Source organism: Acanthopagrus latus, chromosome 7 (genome assembly GCF_904848185.1).
Source record: "Acanthopagrus latus isolate v.2019 chromosome 7, fAcaLat1.1, whole genome shotgun sequence".
NCBI classification, from domain to species: Eukaryota; Metazoa; Chordata; class Actinopteri; order Spariformes; family Sparidae; genus Acanthopagrus; species Acanthopagrus latus.
The window spans coordinates 16,449,118-16,475,854 of NC_051045.1; the positions used below are offsets into that span (position 1 = coordinate 16,449,118).

A 26,737-nucleotide genomic window follows, 5' to 3' on the forward strand; every position below is an offset into this window, starting at 1 on the left:
ATAAAATGTGATAAAATCCAACAATTCAATAAATACTACATCTGTGAAACCTCTAATGTTTGATACGAGGCTGCGTGAGAGGCGTAGATGTAACTATTTATTCTATGAACAACGGTTTCTGGTGTTTTGCTGGATTTAATTAGTTTTAGGTGGCAATGGCATTAAAGCATATTAAGAATTGAGCTGTACTTTATGCCCATGTTGGGCCACCTTGGGTAAGCGTTTCCACACAATGCGAGCAAACCAATACAGTAGTGTAACCAACTGAATGACTTCAAGTGGTTCTTCTGAACAATGCAGCGTGAGTGATAGCTAGCAGCATGGTGGATGTGGGGTATGGGCTGTAAAAGAAATGTCTTTAATGCAATGTTGTGTCAAATGTTGCAAATGCAGATATTGATAAACTATTTCAGGTCAGGCTATAGCGTACAGTAACAGGACACTTCAAATCTGAGGAAGAAAGATCACAATTTAAATTTTAGATTATTTAGATTTTAGAGGTTTTTTGGTCAGATCGCCCACCCTTAATCTCAGGGGACAATGGCTAAAGTACCAACTGTGAATTTTCCCGAATTCCAGAAAGCACCAACATACTTGTGCTGCAACCCCACAAACCGATGTAGTGCGTTTTTGAAATGCTAACCCTTTAGCCTTGGAAGTAATTCTTGGTTACAAGTACATGCTCATATATGCAGCTTGCGTTGGAAACACACTTTGTCCATTGTTAAAACTTTTGCTCTTGCATTTATGATTTTGAAAAAGCTAAACAAGATACAAATGCAAACTCTCTTGACTGAACATATTTAAAAAGGTCAAGTAAATCTGCAAGATGTCGTGCGTACAAGATGTCAACCTACTGCGTGTGGTAGCGGAGCCATATGACTGAACAGAAGTTTACTCAGAGAGTGCATCACTTGTCTCATCTCAACTTGTGAGACTCAGACTTTCTTTAAAGTTGGTAAAGTTGGTGAAAGTACTTGGCTGACTGACTCTGGGCTACACAGCAGCAGCTGCTCTGACATGACAAAACAAAAAACATGGTGCCCCAGGTTTAAATGATGAGTGGGAGTGAGAGTTCATTTTTCGGTGAAACTGAGAATCCTTAATTTAAGCTGCAATAGTGCACATGCAGAGGGGGAACTTGTGCCCTGTGTTTGTCCGTGTTACTTAACTGGGAGGTGAAGTGTTTAAGACAGCTTACAGTAATCAGCATCCTCTGCCTCAGGACATCACACACAATTAGAGCATTCTGCTGCCTCGCTAAATGCCAATTTGGGCTCCAAGGCTGAGCACTAACAAGAGGTCCCTCTCTAATAATGTGTATTCCTGCTTAGGTGTGAGAAATCCTAGTGTGCTGATTGTACAAGAACCATTTTTGTCCACTGAAATGGGAATTTATTAGGTACCATTTTGGTTGCATAAGCGGGCACAAGCCTCCCTCCTCAGCAGCACTGTGCTGTTTTTTCACCTGGCCTTCCCACATCCAGTTGAATTGCATAGCTAATGACTCTACGAGGACTTTTGGTGTCAAGCATAAAATGAAAATCTCCCCTTTTTTCTGCCATGAAAAGGAACATTTTATTCAATATAAAAGTGTGGTTGTTAAAGGGTTTAAAGCTCTGTTGATAATAAGGTAATACATTTTAGTCTCCACGCTGATAATGAAGACCTCTGGTGCAACAGCAGGCGAGGACAATGGAGGATTTTACTCCGTGGGTAAGCCGAGCTGATTTGTTTTGCTCTCAGAGCAGACAGTGTTCATTCCTGTCATCTGCTGAAAAGGTGAGAAAGCACCCCGAAAGCCTCCGAACAAGAGCCGCTGCCCCAATTTAACACGCCCAGGCTGTTAATCTATTCAGCAGCCGAACACAATCTGTCGGCACGCAGATTGCAATCTATAGCCAGCAGTAACCACCACAGTGGAGGTCAGGGCGCCTCGGTGTAACATCATATGAATTCCATTATTTGCCTCCCAGCACAAGGTGAAGGGGTGAGAGTGCAGCGGCCTCATGACACTGCGGGGGGAAAGGGAGAGGGGAATCAGCTGTGACTTGATGTCAAGCACAGAGAACGGGAAAGTGGGATAAAATGTGACTTAACATCATGAGTGGAATAGCAAAGAGGACTGGGCAAATCTTTTGGACTCTGATAGAGAGGGATGTTCTGTTCCTGCAGTGGGGAAATTTGAAATGGGCTTGTTATGTCCTCTCGAGGAGGGCTTTTCCTTGTTGGCAGCAGGGAAGGATGTGAACACTGTCAGGACTCTTGAGTTATTTTTTGCCTGTAGACCGAGAGAGAAAGTTTCTTTTCTGACTGGCATCTTCTTCTAATCTTCTCTTTCTTTGTCAAAACAAACAATTTCTAGCTTGCAGGTGGCTGATGAGGGCCTCATTTACTTAGAAACACGATACATTAAACATTGTTATAGTGATTAAAGCCTGCGCCTGTAATCAGAATGTCAACAGTGGTTTCATTACATCAATACATGCTCATAAAATAATACATTAGAATTTAAAGGGTGCAGCGTACAAGCTAATGTACTTGTTATGGTATAAGTTTGTGGTGTATTTATTTTCTGTTTTTTGTGTCATGTTTTGCAGTTAATTTCCTCCCTTTGTCCTTTTCCTGCCTTTTTTCATTTAATTACTCTTGTCTGTTAGCCTGTGTTTTTCACTTTGTCAATCCATCTGTTCTGTTTTGTCATGTTTTGTCTTCTTTTCCTGTCCTGATTCCCTGAGTCAGCCCTGTTCCTTGTGTTCCCAGTGCTTCTTTGGTTTGTACCTTTTACATTTTTGACTTCTTTATTCTTAGATATTCCTGCCTCCTGTGTTTTTTTTTTTTTTTTAAGTATTTTTTTGGCCTTTTCTGGCTTCATTGATAGTACAAGCTGAAGAGTGTGACAGGAAACAGTACAGGTAAGAGAGAGCAAGTAGACCCGGGCCGGGAGTCGAACACGGGTCTGCTGCAGAGCCTCGGCACATGGGTCGCGTGCGCTACCGACCGAGCTAAGCGGCGCCCCCCTCCTTTTGATCTTGCATTTTGACTTGATTTCACATTGTTTAAGTTTTGCTTTGGATGAGCTTGTTATTAAAGCTCGCTTTTTGTTTCAAGCTGCCCGCTATTTTGGGTCTTGGATTTATGTACCCTTTTGTTTAACCCCCAGCAGTATTGGTTATTATACAACACGGGGTTGCAAAACATCAATCCGTAGTGCAGCTTTTGAATCTACGTATGGATTTAAACAGCAGCAACAATATGGTGATGATGATGTGGACGGCATCTTCACATTAGATGTTCGACATCTGGGAAACGCTGTCCATCTTTGACTGCTTGAAAGCACCAACCATCGGTGTTATAAACACACCTCTGTTCATGCGCTGCCCTGAAAGACGGCCCGCCCCTCGAGTGCAGCAGCTTGATCCGAGATGTTGTGGTGGAGACAGGCATAACAGTCTCTAATCTCACATTGTTTGAGTCCCATTTGTCCATTTCCTTTTCCCACAACTGGATATTAGCCAGGAGCAGCCTTAAAACCAAGCTGGATTAGCATGGCTCTTATTCCTCCCTGGGGCGGTCCGGCTGGTGAGGTTGGATTATTGAAACATGCCGCGGGCAGTGAACGTTTCTAAAGTAGCCCAAAATAGACAAACGAAGCAGTAGCTCAAGAGATGGCCTTTTGCTTTTTTAGCAGCCACAGTGTGAGGGTGAGGTGAGGGGTATTTCCTTGGTTGCTGTGGCATTAAATTCTACACACTGGACCTTCATTGGTATCAGGAAAACTTTGGGAACACAGTCCAAAGTATACTGGAGCAAACAGATTGATACTCAGAACTTTTATTCAATGACCAACATTTTGACGGCATGTGTAGCGCCTCTCTAGCGTGTTTGAATATAGTGAGAGGAGGCTAACCTGTGTTCTTTTAACCATCAAAAGTAGCTTGGGATTTCCTGCTGTGTGTATGATCATTTACTTTTAAATGCAATACTTTTTACCTTTTAGATCACTATTTATACTTAACCTTTATCATGAACCGAAATGTATTAAGGACTACTTTTGTTCCTTTTAAACACTTTCACCCTTTAAACACTTACTCTATCAAACACAAATCACTCTTTGTCTTAACTTGAAATATCAAAGTATTCAAAAACCACACCTGTTTTATGAAAAAGTATGAGTTATTTAATATTATTTGAACTCACTGGTTAAATGTTTTCTTCAATTGTCTTATCAAGTGCTTTACATCTCACAATATTGAGTGCATTCACACACACATTCTAAACACATGGGCCCAAAGAAAATAAAATAGCCGGCAATAAAATAACCTAATGAAAATACCCAGTTCAAGTTACAGGCCTGAAGGTAGGTATGTTGTAGCCTTAAAGAAAAAGGCTGCTTCACCACAAAGGCAAAAAACAAACAAAACAAACAAACAAACAAACAAACACTGGTACCGTCACTCAATGGAGTTAGCCTCCCGCGCTCAGGATCCAGGCAGTCAGAAACAGGAGGAGAGGTGAAGAGAAGACTCACACCGCTGTCGATATCGACAAAGTCCGCCACTCGGCAACACTGTCCGGCTCCGCCTGGGTCTCTGTGTCTGTCGTCGGTCTCACAGCTCCACATCGGCTCTACTCATCAAGTTTGCTCTCGTTAGCTTGTTAGCAAAGTCCGTGCTGGCACCGCTAGCCGCTAGGTCAACAGCTAACTCAAACTCCTTAATGTCTTCTTGTGCTGAGTAGTCCACTCAAACCTATAACTCTAACACCGTTCAAGTTTTTAAAGAGTCCTGGTCGAACACCTTCACTGAAACTGGCATAGACATTACTAAAAAGTTCGTCTCTTTACTTTACAGCAGACAACCTGCATCACTCGGCTTCCTCCGCTCGTCACTCTCTCTCTCACTTCCTCCTTCTCCTGTTCATCCCGCCCCCTGGTCATTTGACCACAACTGAGATTGGTCCAGGAATACGAAAGGTCCTGAATAACATAAAATCACTTAAGGTCCAAGAATAACACATTTACAAAACATTAGTGCAACTCTTTCTTTCCTATTCTTATAGGTATATTCAAAGCATTTTAACATTATAACACAACCAACAATTAACATTTTAAATGCTGTATTTTATGAAACCTTGTTGTTACATGAACTTTACCCAATATGAATTCCTCTCATTGAGCAATATTTAACTTCAGCTGGTCAATGAATTTTAACATTTTAATCTTAAATGCTATTTATTACCCCATGAACTGATTTATTAAATTATATTCTGTTCATCTTTGAATACATTTCAACAGGGTTACACATGTCGATCCTCATCAGAGTCAAACAATACAAAGACTCAGAGTGCGTTAAACTCCTTCCTTTCGTCCTGGACCGTCAGTGATATTTCGTGCTCACAATTATCAATCGAGAATGAACAGAATTCCCTGAGATAACAGATGTTATTAGGATTCATTGAAATGCATCACTGGGAGACCTGAGGTATCCAGTGAATGGCACCCAAAAGGTCACCCAACATGTCTGCTACAAAAGAAGAAGAAAAAAGGACCGCATGTTGTTGACAATGCGGTTTCATGCCTCGCACCTGGTTTCCTCTGGTAACTAAACTAAACACATTCTTTGCTCTCGGTTGTTTTGTGTATCCATCTGACATTTTCTGCAGCAGACTTTTTTTTTTTTTTTGCCCCATTTACTTGCTTTGTGCTCATTCTAACAAAGCTTCAAAGAGCTTAGCACAGGTTGCCTGTAGCTGCCTGCTTTTAATACAAACACCAGCTCCCCTAGCAGAAGCAGATGCAGGCAGCCTTCTTTTTTCCTCTTGGAGAACCACACTTTGAGTACTTCTCATATGCTGGTGTCCTTTTGAATTAGCCCGTGCACTTTTCATCCGCATTATTAATCCTAGTGAGGTGAGGGATTATGGATGCTTATCGGTGTATGAAGATCAAGGGGATTAGGGGTATAATCCCATTTGAACCCACATAGAGTTTTGTCAGCCTCGTCTAATTCTGTTCAACTATGATCTGCCCACTGACCCAAACCTTTACAGTGGCACAAAGCCAGATTATCTGTCTATCCTCCATCCCTACTGGTCTGTGACTCAACTTAAAACTATGAGATTTGTTTATTCACCCGTAGTCCCAGGCCAACCAGAGAGATTCAGTAGTCTCACTAACCTGTGCAGGCTCATTGAAATCACTCTCTTGCGCAGTGAAAATGATCCTATTTCTTGTTTTATTGAACTCCGCCTTCACAGATTATGTATTTGAATTTGCTTATCCGGAGATGTGAACTTGCAAAGTAATAACCTTCTTAGCATTGTAACACCACAGTCAGATCTGTCTTTTAGGAATATAGGCAGACCCACCCAGCAACAGCTGCAGTGAAAAAAATAGAATAAAAATTGTTTTCTGCTTCTTCTTGGGCTCTCACTCACACTGTTGAGCAGATAGCCCTCCCTACTCTCATATGCGTGACACGTTGCAGTGTTGTTAAATATCAAGCCCATTTTTCATCTTAATGACCTAATGTGAACGGCATCAACAATTGCTTCCTTCTCCTTCTTCGGACTTTAATCTCACCAGCCACCACCCGCCCCACCTCCGCGCTGATAAGTAGTGGAGGATACAGGCATTGTGAATCACCATTTTCTGACAGCAACTGCCTCAAGATGGGAAATTATAGAGGCTATACATTGGGCCTGAATATCTGTAATATAATATATCATGCCCAAATGATCTCTGATGCTTGTTTTTTTTTTTCAAAGAGTAAATGGCTTGAATGCGTTTCCCTCGGAGACGAGATAAACTCAGTATCCTCATCGGTATTCTGCAGAACGGCAGTATCAGTAACTTTGGCCAAGTAATTGTAATGATGCTGAAATATGCTGCTTGATCTCTTTCCATTCAGTTGATCAAACAGGGGATCTGTCAAGGCAGCTTCGGCTAACTCCCTGTTTCAGTGTGAGCATGTGAGAGCATGGCAGCACTTCTTCCTTCCATTTCTTTGTGGGTAGAGGAGGCCACTCTGCTACAAGGCCCTGTTTGATTTCTGCCTCTTCTTGTTTGTTATCTGCACAAGGTTTTCTTTGATCCTCTGGGTTTCTGTAAAAGAGGAGGTATCCTCACTGACATGATGCTAATATAACTGTAAATATAAGGCCCGCTGAGGTTTTCAGACAACGCCAATACACATCATGGCCTGGCGCTGGATCGGTCGGGACCATATGGCACGGTGTCTGTTGAGTGCCAAGGGAAGCCTGTAAGTGACTGTATGAATTATGGAGACTTGTGAAAGGTGTCAAATTTCATAGCTTCTTAGCATGTGGTTAGTGCAGTCACCACTCACCTGCGCTGCTTAGATGATGAAAGCATTGATATCTTTGTCTTATCACGTTCATCATTCCCTGGAAGCACAGAGGCTGTGGACGATAACATTGTCATTAGTCTTCTCTGAACAATACCACCTCATCAAATCTATTCAATCTGCACTTCATTGGGTAAATTTAGATGCCATTGTCGCTTCTACAGAATGATCTTTTCTGCACCATATTCCTGTAGTTAAACTGATTAATAGAATTGTATTAGTGCTTTCAGTTCTTTTCTTCAAATAAACTTGTAGTTGTTAGTGCAATCAGTTGATTGCTCAGCTCAGGTCCATGTGAAGATGGGAGATATAGAATATTTATTAGTGACCTTTCTTAGCAATCATGTAGGTCTGTATTTGGAATCAAATTTTTATTTTATTTAATATGTAAATGAAAGCCCATACACACTCAGATGCAGGTCTGTTGGAAAGTGTCACTTCAATAAATTAAGAAAAGAAGATCCTGCATGGTGCTCCTGCTCAGCATTATAATTTATTCATGCTAATAATCCTGGACCCTCCCGATGGTACGTTCATTCATTTCTTTTGCGAACAGCCATGCAACGCGTTCGAGGAGCAGAGCGTCACGTTTCGAGAGACAGGGCATGGTGTTACCTGCCCCTCACTTGCCTCAAGTTGAATTCTGGCTACTTAGGTGAAGAACTTAAATTAGGGGCACACATGTTGCCTCTGGAAACAGTAAGACAGTTTTCTATCAGAGTATTTCCAACAATTCTCACAACAGTGATGTTTGATAGAAGAAGAAGATCAGTGGATCAATTCTTCTCCTTTCTGACGGAGTTTCACATCATAACCAACACCAAAGAAAAATGCTGCTCAACAGAGAAGCACATGTAAGCAAGTGAGATACCCCAACAAAAAATCAAGTCTGTTAACAAGAATATTTAGAGAAATGACATATCTAATAAACGAAAACATCGGATTTACACTTTCTCAAGTATTCCAGAGCTATGTAATTATAATAAGGGGGATTAAAACATCAGTAGCCTAGTATGAAAGATTGTGATTTTGAGCAAGAACGTTGTGAGGCATCTTCTTTTTTTTCTATTTGACTTTAACTTTATACTGTTATTTAACTAACAAGTGTATGTGACATCATGCAAAGAAAAGCTAATTCATGTTTAATTAAAAAAACATGTTTTGGTCCTTTGTTGTTGATGTAATTAAATAGAGACTCTCTGTCACTGTATGAAATGCCCAATATACCAATAGTTTTGCTATTTGTACAGTCTTCCAAGTAGTCTGTAGGCTAAATTATGAGATTGTTGAAAGTGCTGGCCAAAGGTTGCGACTGAAGAGAGTTTAAATTATCTTCCTCTAATGAAAAATTTCCAGTTAGACTTTGATACTACTTGTGGGAGTAGAGGAGCGGCCAGGGGATCACCAAAAACATAAGCGACGCATTTTATTAAGGGTTTAACGAGCCTGTCTTCACTTCCTCTCTGCTTTTTCAATACTGTGAAAACTCAAACTTTGTTACAGTGAATTATGTACACTTAAGCCATGCATACTATCCAGAATGCATTATGTGGTGTTGAGTACTTAATATCAGTTGACATTAACAAACTTTATTTTACATTCTGTGCACTCTGTTTTGATTGAGGTACCTGCACTAGCAGAATTTACATATTGTGTGTTTCCAGAATTACATAGCTGCAAAGTTCACACTGGGCATGACAACGTTATAAAGTGACATCATAGCCAGTGTTTCCCACACATACACTTTACATGGGCCGGTCCCCCAAATATGTTTGGCAACCCATTTTGCCATTTCATACTTCACACTTGTTTATTTTCTTATCAGTGAAGGAGAACAATGCCATCAATGATCAGTTAACTTGTGGACAGTCTTCTCTTGCTCTTCCCCTCCTTCCCCTCACATGAGAAAGAGTTTCTCTCTGGTATTACTTTCCTTCTGTAAATGCACTGATTGTGATGCATCTACTCCTATCTTATGTAGACCTACTTATGCCATTGTGTTATACCAGTTTGGAAGTGCACCTGGTTGTGTCGTGTCTTGTCCCATGTCTGAATCAGAAGATACCAATAACACATGGCATTTTGGACTGGCATTTATATGGCGCTTTTGATGATGACTGATGATTTTGATTGCTTTATAGCACGTGCCACTTTGACACAATCCCACACACATCCATACATTGAAGGCAGAGGCACATAAGGAGATTTGTGGGCGACCCACTTTATGTACCTGAGCCAGAAAAGCTGCTCGGAAAAGAGGAAGAAACACTTCACATGATGTATACACTCGAGTTGTAACCTGAAGCGCCGATGCTGTCATGTCGTCTTGTTGACATGAGTTGGGCAGCCGAGGATTATAGGACTATTAATCATCACAAAATACGCTAATAGTGTATGACTGTTGTAATTTGAATATTCAAACGTTTCAGTAGCAGCAGAATCAGTGGGGACAAATATGACACACATTTACATGACCAACTGATTAAAGCACGTCAGCGCCTCACAGCAGTCAGACTGCACGCCTTGTTCATTGCAAATACTACAGCAAAGAGGACCACAGCAGTGCGTTGCACATGATTTCATCATCAAAGCATTTTCCCCACTGAGGAACCCGAAGTGAATGAGTGTTGAGCGAATGAGGCCTCTTGATGCCGGATGCTTCGTATCCCTAGCGGCTACATTTCAGCACAGAGGTGAAGAACTGGCAGAAAGATTGTCAGCATGGGCAATAAAAATGAACTCATGTGCCTCAGATAAATGACAGTATTTATCCATTCAGTGCTTGCTTGCTCTTCAAGTTAACTAGTCATTGTCAGAGGAAATGCCGCGCTCAATAATGCATGCCTCATTTAAAAGAGCGTTGCCCTTTTGGTACCCGCTCCTGACTCGGCAGTGGAGATTAGAGCAGGGTGGTGCATCTTAACGTGTCTGCAGCTGATGTTTTAGCAATCGCTGGACCTCATTTCCCAGTTTGAAAGGAGTGCTGGTCATTATTCTGACCGCAGAGAGATAACTTGACCTGTGGAGTATGCAGGGTTTACTGGCTTCGTTGGTGAAGGTGTTTACTGGCATTCTGAGGTGTCGTCAAACTGCACGGTGGCAACTCGGAGTGAAACATAAATAATTCAAGGACAGTTAATTCACCTTGAGATTGGCCTCCATGGAGCTTTAAAAGACAGAGATTGAAGCCTGCTGGCCCTCTCAAACTGCGACAGCTTAATTTTACATTTTTTCTCCGATGGTTCTCTTGCACTCACTGGTGGATGTGCAGAGTTTGCAGTCGGATGCTTTCGGTTGGTTGATTTATATTGTCGTATCGATCAAAGTTGACATATCAGGGGCTACAGCTGCTTTTATGGAGCATTGCTTTGCCTGTATTGTGGGTGTGGGAAACCTGCGAGAGGCCAGTAAAGGTTAATGGAAGCATCCTGCACCATATCTCCTTAAATCACCTCAAACACTTCCTACACAGGCTGATAAGAGAGACGAAACCACACTCTATCTCTTAATAGGTGCCCTGGCATTAGCAGAACTGTACGCTCAGCTACTGCAGGTTCAAGCTTTAGATTATCTTCCTAAATAATGCAAGCTTCTGCTACTGTAGTCAAAGGCTGCCTCCTGAGCAGCAATATGCAGCATTATTGCTGCCATTCAGAACTGTCACAGCTTGATGAGGATCCGCAGCAAGTCTGACCTTCTAATGATTGTCCTCCAGCTAAGGCCACAGCAGGACTCTCATGTTATCTCCTTCTTCACCCAGAAAGATGACAGGAGTGTCCACAGTTGGAGTGCTGCTGTATGATTTAAAAGGAAATAGTTGAGTAGAATTGCATTGGAGTTGGCTGAGATTGGATGCATAAAAAAAGCTCATTTTGTACCCTTTCAGATAATGTTTAGGAGAAACTCTGGAGCAGTGTTGTCTCTATTTTTTGCCGGCGCCTTTGGATTGGCAAGCTACTGAAGGGGAGATGTGTGGGAACACAGACGCGCAGGGAAACCTCTCGTTTCACTATGCCATGTCTTGATCATCTGCTGGAGCGGAAGTCAGCGGTAAACAACTGCATACCTGCAGAGCTTTAAAGTCTCAGTGCACTGATGGCAAACAGGGATCAGAGGAGTTTTGTGTCTCAGCAGTTCTATTCCACATTGTACTAAAACACTCAAGAGTCAGTATTCATAACTGGCTTTTGATTCAGTGAGAGTGGTGAAACAAAATAATGTGCTCATTAAAGCTGTCAAACTGTCACTCTAATATCACTTTGCCATTTTTTAAATGCATAATTCGATTAAAGCTCCAATTTTATGTAAATATGCTTGTTTCATCAGCCTGGAATTAGAAGTATGACTGCAGATTTTTGAATGTTAATTAATGTTAATGTTAATGAACAGTTATTATTGCTCTCTGGTGGAAATGGCGGTGAGAAATAAAACTGTGGAGTAGAAGTTGAAGGCCTCAGGTGTCCCCACTGGACTCACCAACCAAGTTAAAGCTGCTGATAAATAACTCCTCCACAGCTTTCACCCCCATCGACCTTTAAGAAATTTAGATCAGATTTGTGTCCAGTGTATTGGCTCTATTGCAGTCAGAGTGAATGATGTCTATTTGTTTTCACAGTGGCATACCCGGGAAGAAATGTGGGACCATCATATTGTCGGTAGAGGAGCTGGGAAACTGCAGAGTAAGTCTGAACAGTTCTAACCAGAATATGTTTTTCATTTTCCTCACAAAGTTGGCTTCATAATAAATGTTTTGCAATGTTCACCCATCTACGTTGAGACTGGCCCTTTAACAGCAGTACATTAGACTTTAATTGAACATTATTATTTCCTGCAGCTGATGGCGTGTCACTGTGAAATTGTATGTGACACTCGGTAGGGTAATGGTGCATGTTGTTTAAGTCACGTAATGTTTAGCAGTGTTCACAAGCCCGCTGAAGTGAAGTGGGATGTTTAATGGCCTTGACTTCAGTGAGATATATTACATCATAACTGTCTGCCGTTAAACCAGTATGATACACCATGTCACTATGCAATTATGTTCGTCATTTGGAAATTGTGTACATAGTAACTGTGCTGCGAGTCTGAATGGCTATTTAATGAGCCCGCCTTCATCTCAGTTGCTAAAAAAGGCATTTCTTCCACAAGTCCGCATTAATAACTTGTGTCCACTAATGCCCATTGGCTTTCTCTCCGTGCTGCCAAATGAAGATAGTAAATAATCACATTATACTGCTGCCAGTGGAGCAGGAGAAAGTGGGAACACTTATTGGCCAGAACAACTGGCCTCCCTCGGAGGATATAAAGCAAGCCATTGAGCTGTAACTATCCCATACATGTTTTTTATGATTTCCTAATGAATGTAAGCATCTAATGATTCAAAGCCTTGTGTCTTGCAGTCAAACATATTGAGTAAAAAGCTCTAAGTGTAACAGCCTGCTATTTTTTTTCATCTAATTTTTTGAATTTACTAATGGCATCATGCATTTCGTGACAAGTAAACAGCCTCAGGTGACAGTGAGACAGATGAGTCATGCTGACAATAAAACCTGCATGATAACCGTTACTGATTTGGTCCTGGCTGCATTGAAGTGCTGATGCTCACAGTCACTAAAGGGCTGCTGTGAGTCATCAGGTGCATTGGATCTGAGATGATAGGAGTTAGCATAATCACTGCAAAGCACCACTTCACGAAGCGGTTTTGTAATATAAATGCAAATGATGATCACTGGTACAAATGACCGATTCCTTTCTCCCAGACTCAATTAGATAGACACAGTCTTGACATGTCACTCTGGACCTGCGCTGTTTACACAGAATGTGACCCTGAATGGAAATACCTCAGGTCTGAGTAAAGAACAGAGAATGAGAAAAGGCTGAATAGTCTGACAACCCTGCTGTCAGGACAAGTCCCACACCTGTGAATTATAGCAGTTTGTAATTGCTACCGTCCATCTGGATGGTGTTTATTCTGTAATCCACCTGCGACCAACAAATGGAGGCAGCAAGGTTGCTGTTTCGCCTGAGGTAAACTCCTGTCTGGGGAGACTGAAACCAGCAGAGTGGGGATCTACTGGGGAAGTACTGCAGGGAGTTTTAACCAAGAAGCAGGGTTGCTCTCACCTTGGTGGAGGATTTGCCAGCTATCATTAAACAGAGCAACAGCCTCTGCTTGGATCAAAGGCTTCCTCTTGGCTGTCGTTATCTCAGGCACATATGACATGCTGAGCAGCGGCTGGCTGACCCTCAGATCCTCCTCACAGTCCAGTCACAGCTCTGGCTGATTTATATCGAAGGAAACCACACCAGACTTTAAATATGACAGCAGTAATCCACAGGCAGAGTCAGCCGTCCATTCATATACTCAACAACAAGCCCAATTACCATTGACTTTTCTGATTGTTGGATCTATATACGACCCACCCCACCCCACAGTCAAATATGGAACTGAGCTTTGTTACCATTTGATTATTTTCTCTGCCAAGGAGGTTACGTTTTCACCTGCGTCTGTTTATTTGTCTGTTTGTTTGTCTGTTTGTTGGTTTGTCAGCAGCATTACACAAAAACTACTGAACAGATTTCCACAAAACTTGAATGTTGGCTGGGTTGATTTAAGTCCTATATCTGGTTAGCTTCACTTATGGTTAAGCAGTTACAGGTGGTTTAAAATGCAGCGATACAGGGCTTTCAAGTTTGATATCAGATTTTACTTGATTGAATCAAAGGGGACTGTTGGGCCTTGGTAGATATGTGCTCTACTGAGTGCCATTCTAGTTTCTTTTTTCTTGTGGATTTGAAACCGTGCCTCTCATTGATAAAAATCCTTCATTGGAGGCTCTCAGTCATAAAAGACAGACACCTGAATCAATGGAATGATGCACACATAACAATTATTTTAACTTCTGATTCATATGATCCTCCAGCTTGTGATTCAGTTTTTCAATCCAGAGGAAACTGTGAGCTGATGCAATGTTCAAGTACCGTCTGCACTGCTTTAAATTCCTTCGAAGGACCAGGCCCGCTCTCTGAAAGTGACAGTGTGCGTTGCTCCCCGACTTACCCCATGCAGCGATATCTTGGTAGGGCAGAGAAATGGAAAGAAGGACGCAGCCTGCACTCCGTATTCCCCTGCTGCTTTTAAAGCTCAGCGGCTGAAATGAATGTTCTGCCTTTTTTCCCCACTTAATGAGAGAACACTGCCAGGCACCAAAGTGGGTATGTGTTATCTGTGCCTAATGAAGGCTTAAGTCACCGTGTTGCCATGATAGTGTAATTGTAGAGGCCATGTCAGGGCTAAGCAGGACAGTTATAGGGTGCCTCCACTTTTAAGGGCTTTGATAACTGACCTAAGCAAACTCCTCTAACATAATGTGTTGGTTTAAAAGAAGAAATGAGCCGCGATGGGAACTTTGAAAATTAGATGTTGTGAAAGCTATCAAGGGGGAACTTGACACACTTCAGGTACAGACTGCACAGTAGATGGCTCTATAATTGGCTGAACCATGTCCAACTACACAAATTGGAAAAAGACAATCACCCATAAACAAGCTCTCTACCTGTATTGTGGAAGTGGTGAAAAAAACACTGATAATAACCGAAAATGACGGGAGGGAATAAAAGCGGAGCAGCTATACGACAGCCCTGCTTCATCTAGCCACCACGGGCTGATTTAATCAGCTCTTTACCTTGCTTTTTCCACAATGCTGATTAGAAACACAAACTATGATTGGAAACCGCAGCGACAATCACGTTAGCTACGTTTACGGCAGAATACTGTAGGAGTTATTTTACTGTATATTCATGTAATGGCATCCGTCTTTTTCTCAGCTGTTGCCTCAGAGAACAGAGGCTGGTCTGTGTCTTGTCCGTGTCCGAAGGATAAAGTGATGTGATGGGGGTGAGTGAGAGGCAGGTCACGGGCAGAGTGCACCACACTGATGCGTGTCAAAAAGCAATCGATAGAGGCCTTGCCCAGCGCCATGCTGATTCAGATCTAATAGCTGCACTTCAAAACCTAAAAACCCCGGAGAGCTGTAGGATGAAAACAGCTCTTCATTTTGCTAGCCGAAGGCTCTGAACGTCTTTCAGGTATCACGTCTCACTAAGTTATGATGATTAGACACTTGACTCGCTTATGCAGTATGAAGCAGGGCCGGGGGGGTTTAAAAAAAGACTCACAGAGAAGAATTCTCTGCAGAGTTTCTTCTGATGTGGACATTCACCTGTCTGTGTCCACTGTGCAGCCTCATTATTATACAAAGCAGACTAATATGTTGACCGAAGGGAGAATATCTGGAACCAAGAGCATCACGGGGCATGTTCATTGTTCTTGTAATGGCGGCACACATTGAAATGCTACCTAAATGAGTATAATTATGGTAATACAAACCTTTCTAATGTATCATTAGCTGCACTCACACCCTCCACATCCTTTTTGTACACAGCCCTCCCTCCTCCATGTGCAGGGCTTTAGAATCCATTTCTGTGCCTCTGCGTGCTCCCTCATACTGTTACTATGATTATATTCAGCACAACAAGGCATTTTCAATTCGATATCCCTTATCCCATCCACTGTTGTTATGCAGGAGTTGCATAATAAGGAATGGTAATGAATGCATTTGCGGGTTTTGAAAACTGGAGCCCACTGGCTGGTTTCACTCGGCTCCTATTAGGATTCAGTCAGCACTTCGCTTTTATTCGGTGCTTCAGTGCTTTTATATCTTGGCACACAGCATGTATAAACAAACAACAGGAGGCAAACAGAGGCTGGAGCATGGATTTACAATGTCCTTTACTTTTTTTTGTCTTTTCATTTCTCTGACTCTCTGGTCTTGGCCTCCATCCGTAGGATTACGCCACCATGCAGTTCTGTGCCAACAAACTGGACAAAAAGGACTTCTTTGGAAAGTCAGATCCCTTCATGGTTTTCTACCGAAGCAACGAGGATGGAACGTGAGTCTTGCTTCTGCCCCTCAGTGGGGTTTTTTTTTTTTTTTGATTTTAGCTTATCAAAGACAGGTAGGAGGGTGTGGACATCAAAGAGGAGGCGAACCCAGGTCGAGGGAATTAGATTTAGATCCCTTGAACTCTGCGGTATAAAGACAAATTCATGCGGACACGGTCTCGGAGCAATGCATGGTGGGAAGATTTTTTTCCTTAGAGGTGTGCCTTTTTAGGATTTTAAATCCCTGAACCCAACCTGCGTCTCCAGGTTCACCATCTGCCACAAGACCGAAGTGGTGAAGAACACGCTGAACCCGGTGTGGCAGGCCTTCTCCATTCCCGTCAGAGCGCTCTGCAACGGAGACTATGACAGGTAGGAAGAATGATGATGTACAATAAAGTGTTCCGCACGCTCTCACACACACACACACACACACACACACACACACACACACACACACACACACACACACACACACACACACACACACACTCATTACTCAAAGAGTGATTTTTCGGCGGAAATCAAAGCCACGCAGCGTTTCAATATGCAGCGTACTTACAACAGTATGGGTTGGATGTGCGTCAAATGTAGACGCCATTGATTTTCCACCGTTGTTTTATCGGCTGCTGAAATAGAGAATTATTTCAGTGCTATCTCTTGACTGCATGCTACACTGAGGGGCTGTTCATTGATTTGCCCACAACCGGCGAGAGCATTTTCAGGGCATTTTAAGTTTCCGATTGGCTGCTCCACTGGCATCTCCTATCTTATCTGAATATCCTCAGGGCAAACGGCCTCGTGGGACACCTGGGGAGCAGGAAGAGTTTTGGCAGGAGAAAAGAAAAATAAGAGAAGAGGGAAAGGAAGTGAGACGGGGGAGGAGGAGTGGCTGTACTTGTTCTATAGATGTTGACAGGAGGCTGGATCACAGAGGAGCCCTGCTATCTGTGTGTGTGTGTGTGTGTGTGTGTGTGTGTGTGTGTGTGTGTGTGTGTGTGTGTGTGTCTGTGTGTGTGTCTGTGTAAGCATTAAAGTGTGTAGACCCAGACAGCCAGTGTGTAGAAGTCGTCAAAGAACATGTCAAACCTCGCCCTCTCCAGCACACTGGGTGTCAGCGGAGGTTCTTCACTTCGATCCCGTCTCTGCTCACCTGCCGGGAGAAGCTAATTGGGTCAGACAGATGGAGTGGAAGCATGAAAGACGCCTGATTCCCTTTGAGGATTTTGATGGCGAGAGAAATCCACGGCAATTGAGGGTCTCCCCAGAGTTTAGTGTAAAATATCTACAGTTTGCTGTGCTGGGCTTTTTTTTTTTTTTCCGCAGACCCACACTGCAGAGCCAGTGCAATTTTTCTGTCCTTTGATTCACGACTTCTCAGCAAATCAAATTTTAAATTACGTTTCAAACATAATGGCTTTGTAATAATCACTGTTGGCCTGGTTTCGATGTACACTATTTGAATTTCTTTGGCTCAGGCATTTATCAAAACTCTTTTTACTTTATAGATAAAGCAGCGTTCACAGACTGATCCACTCTGCTTACTCTTGTGCTCTATTAAATGTTTTAAATGTATCCAGCCCAAATATTTGTCTGAAAGGGGTGTAAAGCATTCAACGTGCCTTATTTTATAGACACTTAATTTGGATAAGGAGAAAAAAGGGATCTGTCCTCCAGGCTGGACAGATGGGCAATAGATTTCATGTGCTCGGAGTAGACAGAAATATCAAGACGTCTGCACAAGAGCCAAAACCGAAGGACAGCGTTCACTCAGTCTTCAATCGTGTTTACTTCCTCTTCTTAGTCACGTCTTGCAGCTCCATGTGAATCTGTCAAATCTCTTGTAATCACCTGGCTTTGATAGCGATCAGAAAGCGGAATCTCACCCATTTCCACTCAAACATGCGGTGGGCGCAGGCGCCAAAGGAACATTGATCCGGACTAATTCTCTCTACGCCGTCACTTAGATTTGATCCATATGATGAGCCTGATCATCAGTTGCGAGAAAACAACATTAGGGAGAAGTGATGTTGACTGACACACCACTGCGGAATGATCTGCCACGCCGGCCCAGAGTGTCAAAACACATTAGTGGGGGTCTTTTTTTCTTTTACTCAGGATTATCAGGATGTTTTGATAGGTCTCTCACTCTGAGTATCTGACTGTGTGACATGTTGCTCCAGTATTTAGAGAGAGAACAAGTGGTTTTAGCCCTGATTCTCGGTGCTCCGTGGATCACACACTTGTTGGGAGGGGAAATACGTTACACGCAGACAGAATGAGTTCGGGTCAGGATAACAGGGCAGGTCTCCATCACCTTGCCCCCTCCTGGATCCTCTGACACTTGACTGACAGCAGCTGATGGTGGGGATGCGAGCCACTGATCTTTTCCATCAGATGAAGAAGAGGAGAGGAAGCACTTTCCTCATTCTCAGTGAATTCTCTCAGGCTTACTTATTGGGTTTCTCGCCTTCCAATTTATTTTGGGAACTTGCAAAATATGCCCCCTCCCCCCGAGATGGTAGGCTGCTATCTTTGGCCTGTGCAGGGAAATGCTTTATCCAAACCTCTGGAAACTCTATTAACCTGCTATCTCTTCTGTGAGAAACACAAATTCACTCATTAAAATCCTTTATCCAACTCTTGTTTTGCTTTTCTTTTTTTTTGTTTTGGACTGACAGAAACAGTATTGATCTCAGTCTTGGTTAAACGATTTGTCATTAGCTCATGTGCTTTAAAAACAGAGTGTGCAGCGCAGTCTAGCCTCAAAGGAGTAACTAATTTCTGTCACTCTTATTCCATCATTGAAGGATGTTTGTGTCTTTTGCATGCAAAACACTAAGGAGGCTCTCTTTGATTGATTTAATTCGGGCCTCACTAACAATTAATGAGCTTCAATAGCTCCTTTCATGCTACTTCGCCATTTCAGGAATGCTCTCTGTGAAGTTTCCCCGTAAGGACATGTAGGTAGAGGCTCTCGTGGTTCCTTGATGTGCTAACACAAACAGACACTTTTTCTCTCTTATTTGATGTGTTTTACAGGACAATAAAAGTGGAGGTGTATGACTGGGACAGAGATGGAAGGTTAGTGGATGCACACAGACACACACACGCACAGACACACACACACACACACACACACAGTGTTTACAGTACATTCGTAATCTACAATGAATTCTTCTCATCTAGTCTTACACACTGTCTGTGAGTATCTCCCTAAACTCCTCCGTAAATTATGTCTCCAACATTTCAATCTTACAATCACAAACCTTTGATTGCTACAACATTTTTCATGAGCAGTTGATTATTCCATCAGTGCCTGCTGTTCAATTTTATGTACTACCTCTCAAGGCTGTACCTGTCTGAATGAACGCCATGTGATGCAGTTTTTGTCTCATTTCTCCAGCCACGATTTCATCGGCGAATTTACCACCAGCTACAAAGAGCTCTGTCGAGGTCAGAGCCAGTTAAACGTCTATGAGGTGAGTGCAGATAAAGACAGTCGATGTCATGATCAGTCTCTCTGTCTTTCAGATTGCTATATTGTCTGCCACCAGGCACGAAAATGAAGGCTGACCGGCAGTGTTCGGTCCTCTGTCACTGGTAGTTTGCCACTCTGAGGAAAACTGAGAAATCCAGTGTCTTTGTGACACTGTGCCAACAATGATATGACTTGGAAACGCTTGGCTGGAAAAAAAAAAGTTGTGTGTTTCCACTACAATGCAACAAAATGTAACTTCCTGGAGCAAGATAGTTTGAGTCTCATCCACACATCATCAAACACTTACTCGGGTCAGCCACCAACCCGAAGTGACAGTATCTGACAGCTTGAAGTGTGACAGGAAAAAGGGGTTGAGAGAGAGGATGACATGCATCAAAGGGCCACAGTTTAGATTTTAGCTCTTCGCTGCTGCAGCGAGGACACAGCCTCCCTACACGAGGCACTCGCGCTCCCAACTGAGCTGCCGGGGCTCTCCATGTCCCACTCAGCCATGTCAGTGAGTGAGCTTGCACAATACAAGAACCCTGGAACCTGCTCACCTAAATGGAATGAAACCATTGTGACCGATATAAAGGCCGCCTTTGTTTTTTTCTGCTTTTACAAGTCAGACAGTCTACTGTAAAAAAGTGTCTAGCTGGCTGTTTAATTTTCTCAGCTTCTCCTTTCAGCCTGCCCAAGTCATTAATACCCATTTGTGCAATTAGCTATTAATTGATGAAACGCTTGATAACTTTTTCCCTGTAGTCACAGTCTCTTCCAAATTTGAGTAATAGTTGAGCTCCTTTGAAAACCTTTTCAAGATCACAGCACTGTGTTGTGAAAATCATTCTCAGCCGGTTGTTCGTTACATTTGGCTCCTATAAGTAGTTCAGGTCACGATAAAAGCCAGACCTCCTTTGTTCCCAATTCTGAAAGTCTGCTTTCCGCAGATTTCTGCATGGCCATTGCTTAATTGGTTACTTCATGTAAAGCTGATGGAACATGCTGGAGCCAGACGGAGTTGTGAGCAACTTAATAATAAATGAGGAGTGAATGCCACTTTGGCACAAAGGTGATCGTTCTTGGGCGCAAAGACAGACTTAAGCTCCATGTCTGGCTACCACCGTAAGGAAATGACATTGATTTAAGAGCAAATCAGTTTGCCCTTTGGCTCAGCAAGGTCTTGTCATCCAAAGTTAAATGACTTTAGCAGGCTGTAGCTGTTTGAGCCAGAGTTGTGGCTATTTGGGATTAACAGCTCGCCTCCTGCCTCTCCTCACCCTACACGACATAAAGCATCCGAGAGGTTAAGTGTTGCGGCAGAGAATACAAATGGGAACGCAACAGAGCTATGTTGCTGATTAGAGTTTTTTTGGATGGTCCTTGGAGGGTCAGAATGGGTATTACTGTGAGGCTGCTATCGGTCCCTGCTCATTAAAACACTTGCCATGTTACATTAGCCTCTGAATTAGTCATGGGGGTGGCTAAAGGAACAGACAGGACCAGTGGAGAGGAGAGTGAGGGGGAGAGGAAGGTGGCTAGATGGGGACAGGTGAGGGGAGACAGAGCGGTATAGAGATGGAATCAGTGAGTGGCAGGCAGAGCTGCCCTTTCACACTGCTGACATGGCAGAAGAAGGCGCATCCATTACCCTTCACCAAACCTTTCTGTGTTTTAATTAGAATGTGGGACACGGCACTTTCTTCACGCACTCATTGCCAGGTCAGTGCCCTTGAATCAGTGTCAAGCTGCCTTCAAAAAACTTCGCGAGCTACCCTTTCACCGTTGAAAACTAACAAATCTGAATAGGTCACTGGCCTGTGGTGTTTGACTCTGTGGCTCAACCCGACGAGAATGCAGCCTGCAAACTTTTGCTCTGTGAGCTGAGGTGACAGCACGTTAACGCCAGCATAGGCTGGTGTAATTGAGGGTGATGTCCGCGTGACGTAGCGCGAAACTGGCAGTTGAGGGAGTGATGGCCTCGGCGCTATGAGGCATAATTTGCATCGGAGGACTTTGAGGAGTCAGAAAGCACAGAGGCAGAACGGAGGAATGGATCCTGCAGAGATTAAACGAAAGGAAGGGAGAGGAATACCTTTTACTTTATTATACAGCTCAGTTTCCTCCAGGCTTGTACTTTATGTTTTACTGCAGACCAGGAGGATAAGCAGTAGATATATTTGACCTTGATGGCTCACTGCTGCACACATACTTTTGGCTGCAAGCTAGAAATGTAACAGGATTTTAAGCAGGGGGCCCTGTTATTGCTCATTTTTTGTGTACCTTCCTACATTACGCTCAATACTTCATTGGTAAATCTGCACACTTTGTAATAATATGTTGTTGGGACAGAGACATTTGTTCCACCATCCCTGAGCTTGGTAATGTGCATGTAAAATATACAGTGCAGTGTACGGTGCTCATAAAAAAAATATCTTGCTGCGAGGCATGATCAATGCTATCTCATTCTCACCCGCTGCAGTTATTGGATTCAGTCCCTATGCTCCATTACCCTTACGGACATGGAGTAGGAGGACAAAGATGCTTTTATTACTTGCCCGAGGGTGGATAAAAAGAATAGTGCTACAACTTTACATTATCATTATCCTCTTCTTTTCTACCCTACCTCCACACCAGGTGGTGAATGCCAAGAAGAAAATAAAGAAAAAGAGATACATCAACTCTGGGACGGTGAGTCTGAGTTCTCCGATAAGAGCAGTTCCTGATGCATTCTCACCCCTGCTCCCCTTTTGCCTCTGAAATAATCAGGGAGTTATTCTAAGTGGAGCGCAGGAAGCAATTTGGCTCTGTTTCATATTTTCTTCCAGGGCTTATGATCCAGGTGGTGAATTTGAGTAGACGGGGAAATATTTGTCTGACCTCGAACAGTGTGAAGTCAACGGTTACGCATAAAGGGACTCTTGTCCTATTAGCGATGAGCACTGATGAATGTTTGTAAATGAGCCATAGCTTTGTTACTGCCTGAGCACTTTGGCTGCTCTTACTTTGGCTGGGCTCTGTAATTAAAATCTCAGGCTACTTATCCATCACTCTGATCATCCACCGGTGTTCTCTTAATGATTGTAATGCTAATACGCTGCCCGGCCGTCGAAATCATTCTGCGTGGATGAGTCATTTTGTGGGTGGTTAGCTCAGAGGTTGGTGCTGATGCGTAGATTGGTAGATTTTTCTTCCCTTAATTACCAAGCACAAGATGATCTGTTTGGACCTTTTTCCCCCCTCCCTCAGGTGTCCTTGCTGTCATTCATTGTGGAGTCAGAGCACACCTTCCTGGATTACATCAAAGGAGGGTGAGTTCAGTGTTTATCCGACACTTGTTATCTTGTTGCTGTTTATTCCAGTACGCAGAATATGCGAGTACACCTTTGTGCCAGGCCCCTTTACGGCAATAACAGAGAAAGTCTGACAACATATAATTTGAGTCCTCCTCCTCTCAAAAATGTGTTTTGTTGCCTCACTTGGATGTTTTGAGCTTCACTGTGCAGAATGATGACTCTGAAGCCTGTTTTCACATTCACCTGCCGAAGGTGGAAAGTTTCTTTCTGCTCAACTTAGATCCCAGTCTAAGGCGCGTATATACTGGGAGGATTTGTGACATCATATCGAGTTCGGAAGTCGATCCAGGTTCGGGACCGAGCTTACATAAGAGTGACGTGGGAAACTTGAAGCCTTCAGTGCAAATACAATGAGAGTAGGCATTTCAGTGAAGTAGGAGGCATCTTGTTTTCAGCGGTTCTGCAACTGAGTGAAAAACATTTGCACATAGAATACACCCTTTAATAAAACATATCTGAAGGGCATCTTTAATTACATTAAAGACATTACATCCACCGGTCAGCTTCATAAACACACAGCTTTGAATGTCTGCGTGAATGCTGTGAAAAGCAATTGAAATTGTTTATTACAGATGGTGCACTGTCTGGCTCACTGAAAAATGTTCTGCTGTTTTCCATATATGCTAATTGATGAAGAGGCATTTACCATGTGTTCGAGTGTGCACAGCATGTAAGGTCCTCAGGGTGATCATTTCTCCGACATTCATGTCATTGATTCAGACTTGTAAATAGCTTTAATATATATATATACATATATATATATATGTATACATGCAAGTTGTGCCTCACACAGGCAAACGCTGAGGTATTCCACTTGGCCCTTGATAAAGCAGAAATACCTGAAAACCCCCAAAATATGGAAACCTCCCATGATAATGAACCCACATTTAATGATTTTGGTCTTGTTTTTATATGCAATATCTAACTTCTTATAATAATAATAATAATAATAATAATAATAATAATAATAATAATAATAATAATAATAACCCCCCTTGTTGTCACATGCACTAGAGTTTCGTCTGGAACAGAAATCAGTAAAAAATGTCACAAAGACAATAACTTCTTGTCGGTTGTTTTAGCTCCTATGTCTTTATTGTCAGATAAAGTTTATGGCACTGCTGCAGTCAAAGTAGCAACATCTTGAGCCTGTACCTTAATTTAGTGTCTTCTATTGACAGTGTGGGTGTTTTGGGTCTTGCATGCGTGTTTTGGTATCTACAACCAATTACCCTGTTCATGACAGTTGTTGCAGGGGAGGATTTTTATGTAACTTACTTTTTTAAATTATATTATGGCTTAAAGTTATGCATAGTTAAGGGCATGGCCACTTTGAGTGACAGCTAGATGCAAGCTGTCCTGCTACATGTCCACAACCAGGCTCCATGTGGGCGGCCATGCTCCATGTTTCTGTGTGGCCCACTGGTGACTCCACTGAGACTGCTTTCATTGTTCAGTCTACTGTATGGTTTGAAATCGGTTGGAGATCTTTGTGGTAAGCGGTCACCGTTTCCTATTTACCTCTTGTCTACTACTGTATCCCAGATAAATGAACATAAACATAACAATGTTATGTTTTGCATTGTGTATTCACCTGGTATATTTTAGCAATCCAGTGTGGTTGACGCAAAATTACAACACTGAAAAAGTTCACAGCTGGAGGCACTGACACACACATTACTCACATTTCACCGTGTATACCTACAACATGAGGAATGTAAGTCAGTAGTGGGAGTTAAGTGGTCTGCTGCAACTTCCTACAGCTATTCAGACAACATTAGTGAGGGATGTGGGGATTGTAAACATGTCATTGCGGTGACTAATACATGGAAATAAGGTAGAAAATCAATGCAGTGAGATTTAATACAGCAGATTTAAATGCATTACTTCTGCCCCCCTGCTGCAGTACAAGCACCCATCCACATTATCTTCACTGTTATCGACTCCGGCTACTGGCTGGCCTGGAATTTTCCACATGTGAGTAAAGTGCGGCCCCCGAAGGAGACAGTCCTGTCCACATCCACAACCACAGCGTGGATGAATATGAATGACTATGATGAAATATGTAGAAGATCTGAGAGCTTAATTAAGGACAGCCAACCTGTCACATATGGAAATGTTTCTCAGTGGATCAGTGGCTGCCCTGGTTTTAGTTTTTTGCTGCTGTGCTACTGATGGCTGAGTGTCCCAGATCTGTCCGGTTGCTGCTCCCACAAATGGACACACACACACACACACACACACACACACACACACACACACGCACACGCACACGCACACACACACACACACACACACACACACACACACACACACACACACTCAGAGTTACAGTGTTTTCTTCCTTCTCTTTATTACCTGCTTGCCTCTGATTTCACTTGTCCTTGAGACCCTGCAGGAACATGGAGTGAGAAGGACTACAGACAAACAATAAATCCTAATACACTGTAGGTTCAAATGAGAATATATTACATTGTGATACATCTTTCAGATAGTGGGGTTTCTTTTTTTTCACAATAAGACCAGTTAAAACTTAGCCAAGCTCTGAATAACCTAAAAATGAGCCCTGGGATTTTCTGATTCTGGGGCATGTACATGCTGTTCTTGCTTTGACTGCATGCAGACACATTCCTGACATTTGTAAGGGAGGAAGCTCAAAGAAAAACACTATTTAAACTATGTGGGGTATTTGAGATTAATACGTAAAAGATGTGTTTAATCAATTCGAGACCTTAAAATAACTAATTAAAATCTGCAAATGTTTTAAAAACTAATTTTAAGCATCTAAAATATGAAGCCATTGTGAGCGTGCCTCAAACATGCGTTCTTTCCAGGCCAGCAGGAGATGATTTCACTGGTTTCAAAAAGAAAGTCAGATTGTGTGTAAGCTTATGAGAAAAAGACTCTACTTCTCACTTGATTTGTTACCTCAGTAAACAGTTTCCTAATGATTTTATGGTCTCAGTCACTAGTTTAAAGTCATCTTTAACACTGCATGATGCTATTGCATAAGTTATGCTCCCATTTAGAGAACAATGGAGGATAAAACAGAGCATTCTTTAGGGCATGGTTATCTTGTGATTGACAAGTTGCTACAGCAGCGTTTTTTCTAGTTCTCAGTCAGATCCAATCAATATAACCTCCCTAGCTCCTCTCTTACAACAAATGACAAATACATTCACTTCTGGCTCCAGAAAACCAAACTCGCGGCTTTAACGCCAGTGTGATAGTACTCGAGATCAGTCTTGGTCTCAACACCTGAGTGATGCATAATATTGATATCAGCTCCTGTGTGTTTTTATTTAGGACTTGTAGTCGTAGAGAAGCAAGTAAAATTCCCACACATGAAATTCTAAAAAGCTTTTCTGACCCATTTATCAAGACATTTCTTATGGTACATTTATGTATACACACATATATATACTGTATACAGTATATAGCATATAATAGGTGAATAAAGAGGCATTTTCATTTGTCTTCTGCAGGTGTTTTTATACAAATCAGGATCTTTCAAATCAGTTTTCGGAGTGGCTTTAGTTTGCATGTTCCACATGTTATTGTAAGTGGGTCATGCAGTGTGGGAATAGCACTG

The 26,737-nt window shown here is 42.5% G+C and overlaps 1 protein-coding gene across 3 annotated transcripts in view; it reads left to right on the top strand.

Annotated features, from left to right (window-relative positions):
* cpne5a (copine Va) overlaps window positions 1-26,737 on the top strand; it is a 77,968-nt gene that overhangs the window by 27,450 nt on the left and 23,781 nt on the right. For 2 of the 3 annotated variants that reach the window (XM_037104470.1, XM_037104471.1), the window contains 7 exons: window positions 11,983-12,046; window positions 16,213-16,316; window positions 16,576-16,680; window positions 19,351-19,392; window positions 19,715-19,790; window positions 22,427-22,480; window positions 23,039-23,100. In XM_037104470.1, the coding sequence (XP_036960365.1) occupies window positions 11,983-12,046; window positions 16,213-16,316; window positions 16,576-16,680; window positions 19,351-19,392; window positions 19,715-19,790; window positions 22,427-22,480; window positions 23,039-23,100 (507 nt within the window). Of the gene's footprint in view, window positions 1-11,982; window positions 12,047-16,212; window positions 16,317-16,575; window positions 16,681-19,350; window positions 19,393-19,714; window positions 19,791-22,426; window positions 22,481-23,038; window positions 23,101-26,737 lie in introns of those variants that run through there. The other variant, XM_037104474.1, reaches the window with a different exon arrangement.